The sequence below is a fragment of the Camellia sinensis genome, chromosome 6, assembly GCF_055761805.1.
Source record: "Camellia sinensis isolate YWXY chromosome 6, ASM5576180v1, whole genome shotgun sequence".
NCBI lineage: Eukaryota > Viridiplantae > Streptophyta > Magnoliopsida > Ericales > Theaceae > Camellia > Camellia sinensis.
In genome coordinates, this window is record NC_138966.1 from 34,424,885 (window position 1) to 34,435,981 (window position 11,097).

General features: G+C 40.4%; 1 protein-coding gene across 1 annotated transcript; it reads right to left on the minus strand.

The window, feature by feature from the left end:
* Positions 1-2,179: 2,179 nt before the first annotated feature.
* On the minus strand, positions 2,180-4,858 carry LOC145793261 (uncharacterized). Its single transcript, XM_082876043.1, has 3 exons — positions 4,804-4,858; positions 4,007-4,275; positions 2,180-2,383 (listed from the first exon to the last, which is right to left on the minus strand). The coding sequence occupies exons 1-3, from the start codon at positions 4,856-4,858 to the stop codon at positions 2,180-2,182; spliced, it is 528 nt and encodes a 175-aa protein (XP_082732169.1).
* Between the last annotated feature and the right edge of the window lie 6,239 nt (positions 4,859-11,097).

Consider the following 11,097-nt stretch of genomic DNA (forward strand, 5'->3'; position numbering starts at 1 on the left):
AATAATAAGGTATATTTCCACTCATCTGGAATCCATAAATATAGACTAAGAGAGAGAGTGCTTGGTTGCCTAAGTTTAGTCATCTTTTTCACATACCAAACAGACCCACGTACAGAGAGAGAATGAGGGGAAAAGTGAGTTTAAGCTAATAGAAGAGAAATTGAAAAAGAAGAAGAGAAACTTTAAGAAAAGATGGAATTTTGGTCTTGAAGCATCAATTACGAAAAGAAATCATTCAAAATTCTTGATATTGAAGCTCTATTACACATCATCTTCCAAGATATAAGTTTAAATGAATTGAATTTGTCCTTAAATAGGAGATTTTCTCATGTAATTGAGAACTTAGGGCACGCATGTTAAAAAATTGAAGAATTGATCAATTTAACTCATAATCCTTACATGCATGACATATTTTCAAGAGAATAGTGATTCTAAACTTATTTTCAAACATGATTCATGGAGTTTGAGAAGAGATTAAACATGAATTAAGCTATGTAACTAAGTTTTAAATAGAGGATTTGAACTTAAGAATGAAAAGTTATGGGATTCTATTTGAATTCAAGAGTTTGATTTATTTTGCATGGAAATTGAGTTTACATTGAAGGTTTGATCTTTATTTCAAGTTAAATATTGAACTTCAACAAGGTCATAATCAAAGCCTTAACCAGTACATACAGGAAAAATCAAAGCAACGTAACAAATGATGGTCTTCATCATTTATTATGTGCAAATTGGCCTTAATGTAGTTGCATGCTTCGTGACTATTTTAAATTTAAATCTTAACCATTAAATTCAACATGTTTTTAAGAGTTTTGGGCCTTGATTTGGAGTTGAGATTGCAAAATGTACATATTTATGAGTTTCTGATTCAGTAATTTAAACACGACTGAATAATTGTAATTTAATGTGTATGAGCCTAATTTAAGTTTGATTGTGTAATTAGTGAACTTAATAAGGGTTGGCATATAATTAGATTATTTATATTTAATTAGTCTGGTTAATACATAGCTAACATATTTTAATTGGAGGTTAATAATCTAATTTATTCCTAATACTAGTCATCCATATTTAAGAGGAATGGAAGAAAAAAAGAAGAAGGAATAACCGAATGAAAAATTAGATTCAAATGAGAGAAACCGAATGGCAAACAAGTAACCGAATTAAATAGATTGTAAGAGTGTGATTATAATCGTGTTGTGCTTGACTTATTTGTTTAGGTCGAACGCCAAACGATTAGCACGCGTTTTTTTTTCCAGAAGCCCCATCAGTAATACTATTGTAAAGATATGTTCAATTGCACTTATTTTCTAAATAATAAATTATATTATTTCTGAACTGTTACTTTTTATTGATTGAATGATGATCCTCTTTTTGAACTGTATTCATGGCATCCATAGCATATTGTTATTGTTATTGTTATTGATATCGCTATTGTTACAAAGATCTCTGTCAGTTACAATCCTTGGAACTATTGTCTATTGTTTGACGGCCATCAATTGATTGTATGGTCTTTAAGACCTATTATATTGTTACTATTGGATGTACCACGTATGACCTATATGAATATGATTGATTGAATTGAATGATTGAATGATTGATTGACAAAAAGATATTGATTGAAAATGTTCTATTGATAATCGATTGTTTCAAATACTGCAAGGACATCATTCGTAACCTCTTTACATAGCTGTTATTCATTGGGCTCTAGCTCAATGTTTACTATATATATGTAGGTGATCGAGCATTGAATCAAAGCTAGTGCCGTTGACCCGAACCCTAATTTTGTCAAGCCAACCATTGTGCCTCACCACGAGGTTCCAAAGTAAAACGTGTCATGGCATGGGTGTCTTGAATTCACCCTTTTGTAGTTGTTATTTTGGGTGCAGTGTTTTTATGACTTTTGTTACTTCTACTTTTACTAAGGGTTTTAATTCCCTAAATTGTGTTTTATTATTGTATATAGATGTATTGTGGGCTTAAGTGTTGTGAATATGTGATTATGTATATGAATGTTTGTTTCCATTTAGGTCATCACAGCTCATTGGACGATGTATTTTATTATTGATTGGTTTTCGCTAGCCCTTATTTGTTATAATTGTTGTTTTATTGTTAAATAGGCTTTCGGTAATCACGGATTACTAGCCGGTTACGATGCTAAACCCATAGGAGCGGGTTTGGGTCATGGCACTCCCAGATGCACTGCAATGCGTGAATGGTGAAACCCTCGGAGTACTTCCTCTCGACAAGACTCCGGCACGAAAAGATGGTCACGGTATCTAATACTCGAATCAGGATACACATTTAAGCCTTTCTCTACCTTCTCACTAGAGATCTTCTCTCGGAGGGATTCTACCTGAAGTTCACTCTTCTGCGCTTTTATCACCTGGTTCACAAGTGTCGGTTGTGCAATTACCGAAAACAAAGCTGAACACTCAATGGACTTCCCAAGATGCAAGTCAAACTCACCAATAGCACCCAACATCTCCCATTCCCGAATGGCAATGTTAGCTACACTGTTGATGGATTTCCTACTTAAGGCATCAGCCACAACATTGGCTTCCCCGGATAATAATGCAATTCAAAGTCATAGTCTTTTATAAACTCCATCCACTTCTTCTGCCTCAGATTCAAGTATTTCTATGTAAACAGATATTTTAGACTCTTGTGATCAGAAAACACTTCAAACTTCTCACCATACAGATAATGCCTCCAAATCTTTAAGGCAAAGATCACCACCGCTAACTTTAGGTCATGAGTAGGGTAGTTCCTCTTATGTGTTTTCAACTTTCGCGAGCCATAAGCTACTACTTTCTTCTCTTGTATCAATACATAACCCAAACCTTCCCGAGAAGCATCGCAATACACCGAGTAGCCCAAACCCCTCTCCGGAATAATCAATACTGGAGCAGTGGTAAGTCTAACCTTAAACTCTTGAAATGACTTTTCATAAGTCTAACTCCACACAAACTTGATTCATTTCCTTGCCAGTCTAGTCAATGAGGCTAATCTAGAGAAATCTTTTACAAACCGCTGGTAATATTTCGGCCAACCCCAAGAAACTATGAATCTCAAAAGCATTCTTAGATTGTTCCCAATCTTGCACTGCCTTGATCTTGGATGAATCTACAATCGCCACTCCTTCGGAATCCACATGGCCTAAGAATTTTACTTCTCCCAATTAGAATTCACATTTCCCAAACTTGGCATAAAGTTTGTGGGCTCTAAGTAACTCAAGTACTACCCGCAAGTGTTATTCATATTCCTCCTCAGAGGGTGAGTAAATCAAGATGTCATAAACAAAGATGACCACAAAACGGTCTAGGAACTCACAGAAGATCCGGTTCATCAAATCCATAATCACGGCTGGTGAATTGGTTAGCCCAAAGGACATCACTAGAAACTCATAATGGCCATACCGCGTACAGAATGTAGTCTTCTAGATATTCTCCTCCTTTACCCTCAACTGGTGATAACTTGATTGTAGGTCTATCTTGGAAAAACAGCAAGGCCCTTTTAGCTGATCAAACAGATCATCTATACGAGGCATTGAGTACTTGTTCTTAATAGTTACCCGGTTCAACTTTCGGTAATCAATACAAAGTTGTAACACACCATCTTTCTTTTTGGAAAAGAGAGCCCAAGGTGAGGTACTAGGGCGGATAAAACCCTTATCTAGCAGTTTTTGGAGTTGAATCTTCAACTCATTTAGCTCGGTGGGTGCAAATCTATATGGAGCCATAGACATCAGTGTCGTGCCAAGCACTAAGTCAATAGAAAACTCGATCTCTCGGTGAGGTGGTAAACTAGTGAGATCTTCAAGAAACACATCCGGGTAGTCACAAACTATCCTTGGCAACTCAACTAGGACTTTGTCACTCTCACTACCCAAGAAGTTGGCAAGAAGACAACTAAGCTCACTCTACTCAAGCAGATCATACACCGGTGATAAGACTCTATCAACTCGGTCCCCCAAGAAATAAAAGCAATCATCACTCAAGGTATATACAGTAACCCTCTGAGGGTAGCAATCTATGATAGCCCGATACGATGACAACCAATCCATATCCAATACAGCATCAAAACTTGACATGTCAATCAACACAAATGTAAAAGGAAGTCGGCGATTGACAATCTCTATTTCACAACCCCAACAACCTTGTTCCAAAACAATCTCACCACCAATAAGTGACTCTACACTAAGAGGAGATGCTAATCGAGCCAATTCTAACCCCAAAGTCGATGTAAATACAGACGAGATAAATGAACGTGATACACCTGTATCAATCAACACATTAGTAATAGAATTGCATAACAAGAAAGTACCTCTCACTACCGAAGGCACTGGTACTAGGTCTAGAATGGTAATAGTATACACACGCCCTGAAGGTCTCTGCTCTACCTGCTTATCCCTCAAAGCATAAGCCTGATGTATTGACTAAGCCGAAGAAGCTCCCCGATTGGCCCTCTAGGCTTGAGCTGATTGTGTAACCTAGTGGCTCTGTGTCTACCTCGAACAAGATGCACCAGGTGTGCCACCTAACTGAGGGCAAAATCTCTTCATATGCCCTGTCTACCCACACTGATAACAAGTGAGCGGCTACCTTCTCTCCTGACTTTGGCCCTAAGAACGAGCCGAAGACGACCTCATTCTCTCTGCTGGCAAGCTAGAGACTTATGGCCCAACTACCACACTTAACGCAAGTGAAATCTCCCTGACCACCTCTCCCAGAACCCGAACTCGATACTGGAAAAGTGGACCTTAACTGAGCTCCTTGGGATTGCTATAGGGCAGAACCCCTTTACCTCTTACTGTCCCCCTGAACATCTTGACTCCTTCTGCAGCCTGTAGACACCCCATTTTTGACCGTCCTCAAGACTTGGACGTCACTGTTTGAACACACGGTGATCTTCCATGTTTGTGTTCGTTTGGAGTTCCCGGAGGCCTCGGCTCGCGCGCCTTGCCTCAGGATCTCCGAACTTACCGTTTAGTGTCTGGTTTTGCATCAAACACTTGCATCTTGCCTTGAGAGGCAGGGTGGGGCTTGTAGACCATCCCCACCCACCACCGGCAGTGGCTAGAGGCCACCGGCTGGTGTTTGCTGCCACCGGCAATATAGTTTGTCGGCCGGCGCTATTTGTTGCCGGTCAGCACTTTTTTGTGCCGGTCGGCACTCTTTTTTGCCAAGATGGCATTTTTGGCCGGCCGATTGCTGTTCATCTGCTTTTGCAGATATTTTTAGACAGCTGTCTTGCTATTGCATCCCTCCATACACGTGTATGGAGGGATCTCCCTCTTGCAAAGCTTGTCTTGTAAGCTTTACAAGACAATATAGAGAGAAGCTCTCTCTAAGGCAAAAAATGGGAGACTAAGGTTAGAGACTTAGGATATTTTGAGAGTAAAACAGCCATTGTTGAGCTCTTGTTCTAGGGTTTGGGTGAGATACACATTCTATCTCTCTTTCCCTCTCATTTTGTTCACTAGGTGCTTTGTGTCTTACTATTGCACACAAACACCTAGTGTTTCACCTTCCTCTTGAAACTAGGGTTCTAAGGGCTTGTTCTTGAGTTTCTTGACTGGTTTGAAGCCAAAGGAGGCCATTGGAGCACAATTTGTAAAGGGGTCTTCAAGGGTGAGATTCTAGTCCATTTTTCCCCCATTTTTGCATTGATTTTATACCTATCTTAGAGCTGTTTTTGTGCTTATTGTATAACATAAAAAAGTTCTATTTTTAGGCCCTCTTTATTGTTTGTTAAGAGTGTTTTGTTGTTTGAGGGTTGTTGACCACCCTTAGGCCTCAAAAGGTCTCATTTTGAGCCATTTTGTGTTAGCTCCGGGATTTTGGTGTTGAGGTCTCTTCACCACTGAAATCTTGAGGGATTTCAGTGGTGAAGATGATGCTTTGAAGTCCCAAGAAGAAGAGGGCCACCCCCTCTCCTTGTTGTCCTTGAAAAGGACATATTTTGGCCTCTTAAGGAAGCCTATGCTTGAGTGTGTGTTGAGCATGTTTAGGCTGTTTTTCATACTTATATATCCATAATATAACATGATTTGAAGTTGGTTTTGGAACTCCATGCATGCTTAGCATAGTTGCCATATAATGCCTTGTTTATGCCTTAACATGTCTTAGGTTGTTAGCCTTTGTTGGAGCATGTTTTAGGCTTAGTCTTGTGAAGATTATGTGCTTATCTTGCCATGTTCTAGGTCTATCCTAAGTTGTTTGGGTTGATTTTGGCATGCTTGATATAGCTCCTTTGTATTTGGGCTTGTTAGCCTTGAGTATGTGCATGTGTAGCATGACATCTTTGCATCGATTTGGTGATTTGGGGTCCCCCCACATGTTATTTCAGTCCCATTTCCATGCTTGTTTGATTGCCTTGCATGCCTCTTTAATGCTTTGGAAGCATGTGTTGCATGCTCCTTGTTTTGACCATTTGTGCATGCCTTTATTTTTGAGCCATTTAGATGTCATCTAAGTGGTCCTTCGGGCCTTATGTTATGTGCTAAAACTCTGTTTTGGGTCAATAAGTTCATACCATGTTTAGTCTTGCAAGTGTATTTCAATGCTCCTTGAATTTGCTTTGAACACTTAGACTATTTGTTGCATGTTTAGCTTGATTTGTTGCTTGGTTTGGCACCATCCTAACATGCATTTTCAATGCTTATGTTGCATGCTAATTGTCCATGATTCCCTCTTTCAAGTGTGCTTGAATGTTGTTTGATTTATGCTTAAGTGTTGATCCTTATGTGCATGTGTGTGTGCATGCCATTTAGCCCTCACTTTTTAGCACATTGGCTACTGTTTTAGGCCTATTTTAGAGCTGCCTAATTCATGTATAAGACCACCTTTCCATCTATTTGCATTGCCATATGTATGCTTGTATGCTTGCATAAGTGCCTTGCCATGCCATGTTGCATCCTTAGCTTGTATGCCTAGGTTGCATTGCATCTTGCATGCATTCCTTGTCCCTTGACTTGGGTGATAGGGATTGGGAGTTTTGTTTGATTGGTTTGCATACATTTGAAATCAAAGTTGCATACTCGGTTCTTTGGGCCATCATGCATGGAAATGCGTGATTGGTGGTCCGAGAACCGAGGCACATGTCCCTTTGAGTCATTACAATGATAGGAGACATGGTTGGTGCATACATGCTTTGAATTGTGCTGCCATGCTTTGCCTTGCCCTCTGTTGCTGTGAGTTGCAGGTTCTGCAGGAATACTCTGCCGACCGGCAGTGTAATGTGCCGACCGGCAACAATTTCTCTGCCGACAGATTCAATTTTGTGCCGATGGCCATACCACACTGCCGGTGGCAATCTCAATCAGCCGGTGGTGATCCTCTCTGTCCAAGGGATCAGTCCTGAGGCTTTGACAGCCTCCAGAGGAGGAAAGGAAGGAAAACAGAGGCAGCCCATGCATGGTGGCGCGCTTCCCGAGGCATTTTCCTGTTTTAATTAATTTATTTAATTTGTTAATTAAATTAGTTAATTTGTAATATTAATTAGCTTGCGTAGTTAATTAATTTGTAATATTTATTCGGTCCCTCCGAGCGAGGGCAAGTCTGTAATAAGTGTGTGTGGGTGGTGTGTATGTCTTCCAACCTCACTTCTTTCTTCCCTTTTACTTACCCGCTTTAATGGTTAGTATTAGGGCACGTTTAATTTAGCATACCTCATGCTATGCATGTATGCATCCATGCATTTGTATTGCATGCATTAGGCTCGGTACATCACGCTAATTGTATCAATACTTCAATTCCCAAACTGAATACGTGATAATTGTGCATTTTCACATGACATGTTTAGGATAGCCGAGCCTATTCTAACAACACTTTGTATGCGATGCATTAGGCACTTAACATGGACTTGGATCATGCATGTTTGCTAACAAGTTCTCTGTTTTGGCACGGAGTACGATGTAAGTATTTATGCTTTAGCATCTCGCATGTGTGTGAATGTTAACATGACAGTATGCTTGCCATGCGGCTAGATGCTTATGTGTTAAACTGTTTTGAATGCCTGTGGGTGAAGGTTGGATTGTTTGAGTTGGAAAAACTCGTTGAAATCCGCATTTTTAGCCTACTTGCGAGTAGCAAATTCCAAAACATCTTCAAAACCAAACGGATATGCAATGTTTATTTCCAAATTAGGCAATCTAGTCTATACTTGTTTGCTGTGCACATAACATAGTAATTCTAGGCTAATAACGAGATAAGAACACATAACGTTTTCAAAATTGGATATCACGGTTAGTAGAGGCCGGTCTTCGGACCGGGCGAAAGGGGGTGCTCATAGCTGACCTTCCCTGATCGTACCCAAGCTCCCGAGCCGAGACAACTCCGGTGATGACGGACATGTGGCCTTCGGCACCGAGTCAGGGTTTCCTAAATTCTCCCATAAAAAATATTTAGGTGGCGACTCTGTATCTGGCAAAGCAGTCCATGTTTGGCACTACTTTTTCAAAAATCTGTTTCTCAAAACGATTTGCCGGATTTGGACTCTTTGGTTCAGATTAAGAACCGCGACACAAATCGAGAGTCCGAACTGTAGCGAGGTCCCCCCCCCCCCCCCCCCGCGGGCTTGTTACACAGCCCCTCATCTGTTTCTTCTCCATTTACATCATGGTCTCAAGTTGAGACGTTGCCTTCACGAGGCATCCATAATCTCTAATCATTGACCTGACCACTTTGAACATGAGCCCAATCCTCAACCTCTTCTCGAACTCTAAATAATAGCGCTCCTCAGTCGCTACGAGTTTCGGTGCAAACCTTGACAAACTAGTAAATGAGGCATTAAACTCGACCACTAGTGTGCTCAATTGCTTGAGCTAAGAAAACTGGTCCCTCAACTTCTCCCTTACAGTGGGAAGCAAAAACTTGTCCTGGAAGGAGTCGACGAAAGCCTCCCAAGTCACCCCAATGCGTCCACACTCATACTTCCACCATTGACCAGCATCTCCCTTCAACTGGAAGGACGCTAAGGTCACTCTCAAACCACCATCTTCGATTCCAAGCATCTCAAATGTCTTCACTATTTGTTCGAGCCATTCATCGGCTTTTAAAGGCTCCTTAGGATCACTCAAAAACTTGTCCAGGTTAGACCAGAAAAACTCTCTCTTCAAGAATGACAGCCCTGCCTCAGCTACTTGGGCCTGGACCTGATTCTCAGCCTTAAGAATGTCCATGGATTCCTGCAATACTCTTGTCATTTCGCAGGCTAAGGCGTCCATGACCTGCTAACCAGTCGGCTCGGTCACATTGGCCTGACCAACTCCTTCATCTTGCGCTGGAATATCATTCGGTGTCAGCACCTCCTGTTGTCTAGGCCTACCACGCCTACCACCACGAACATGTCCTGACATACTAATGATGGTAACAAAAGAGATTAGAACATTTACAAATGTGTTGAAGCTAACTTACTCACGTCCTAATGCGGTGGACAACAGTAATTCACTCCACATAAGCACGTAGTCACATAAACACATACAGATTTCCTTCCTTGATAATGGCCATCCCGTAACGTTGCCAGAGTTCCAATTAGAAACAGCAGTGATCAAGTGCTCTTCCAATAGGACTTCTAGAAACCCATAGATCTAATCAGTATCTTAGGAATTAAATCCCATATCATATAAGCATGTCATCATGTAAGCATACTACACATACAAACATTTCTGCTAAGCGAGACAAACCCATTGTGGTAATAACCACTTCCCACGTATCCAAAGTATTCAAACTCGGTACGCTCTGATACCAAGTTGTAACACCCCGAAATAAATACAATAACCCATACATAATGATAATTAAATGACAATATAAATCAGAGTATAATATTCTTCCATCACATAAGACGTAGCTGTACAAGAGAGGTGACACATGCAAATATACATTCATGAGTCTTAACCCTGAATCTATAGCATGTGTCCACAACCAAATATGAAATAGAAGTTAAACAGATAATAGAAATGCCCTGAAGGCTACAACTTTTCAAGACTATACTTGGTTACATCAAAATGAATTTAAATCCAATACAAGTAAAGCCCTAAGCTTGTACAAAATAATAACAACAAGTAAACAAAATGAAACTCGTGCTCCAATTGTCACGACCCCAAACCGCCCCTAGTAGTTTGGTGTCGTGATGGCCAGTAATCCGAGATTACCGAAGGCCAACTTACAAAATTCACACACAATCAGAGTACAATTATATGGGGCTAACAAGTACAGAAGCGATTTATACAAACAGATTAGTCCATAAGAGCCGTGCATAAGTCAAATGAGATAGCAATCATCTGCAGATAGGTTACAACTCAATTACAAACGAAACAAAGTACAAATTACATCTTTCCTATCAACAAAAGGGCTTCACAAGCCGACATGAACAAAATACATGAAATACAGTTAGAAGCAAAATCTTCAGAATTGCCGACATCCTCACTGCCAACATAACATGTATACAAAACACGCATCTTGATCAAAAGGCTTTTCAAGCCGACGTATGCAACATATAAGTATTACAAATCGAGAAGCATAATTTTCAAGACTGCCGACGTAATTACAGGTTAGGTCGACATAATCAGAATCCAAAATAAGCTCCTGATTCACATCTAGGCGTCACCGCCTTCTTGCTCATCACCTACATATATATAGAGAGGGTGAGCTTGGATACTCAGTGAATGGTATAAATAATAAAGGGGTTTGCATGAATAATAACCGAAGTCCTTTCAAAACAATACAAGACAAAACTTTATATATAACAAGGAATGGACCTCGTCCATCTAACAGATCTTCAAAGCTTCAAGGGACACTTACTAGCATCACATATTACAAATAATAACATTCCGGCAAACGTATCCACGCGGTAAACCGTCCGTGGCAAAACAAGACAAAGCAAGAGAGGCATCTCAAACAAGGGTGCTACAAAAGTTTAGAGTCTTCTAGCACAAGGAACTTTCAAGGCAAGATGTGTTGCGAAAGTTTAGAGTCCTCCAACACGAGGGACCTATGTTACAAAGGCCCGTAGCCCTTTAACACTAGAGTACAAATCAAGGGTGCTGCGAAAGTTTAGAGTCCTCCAGCACAAGGGACTTTCAAAACAAGATGTGCT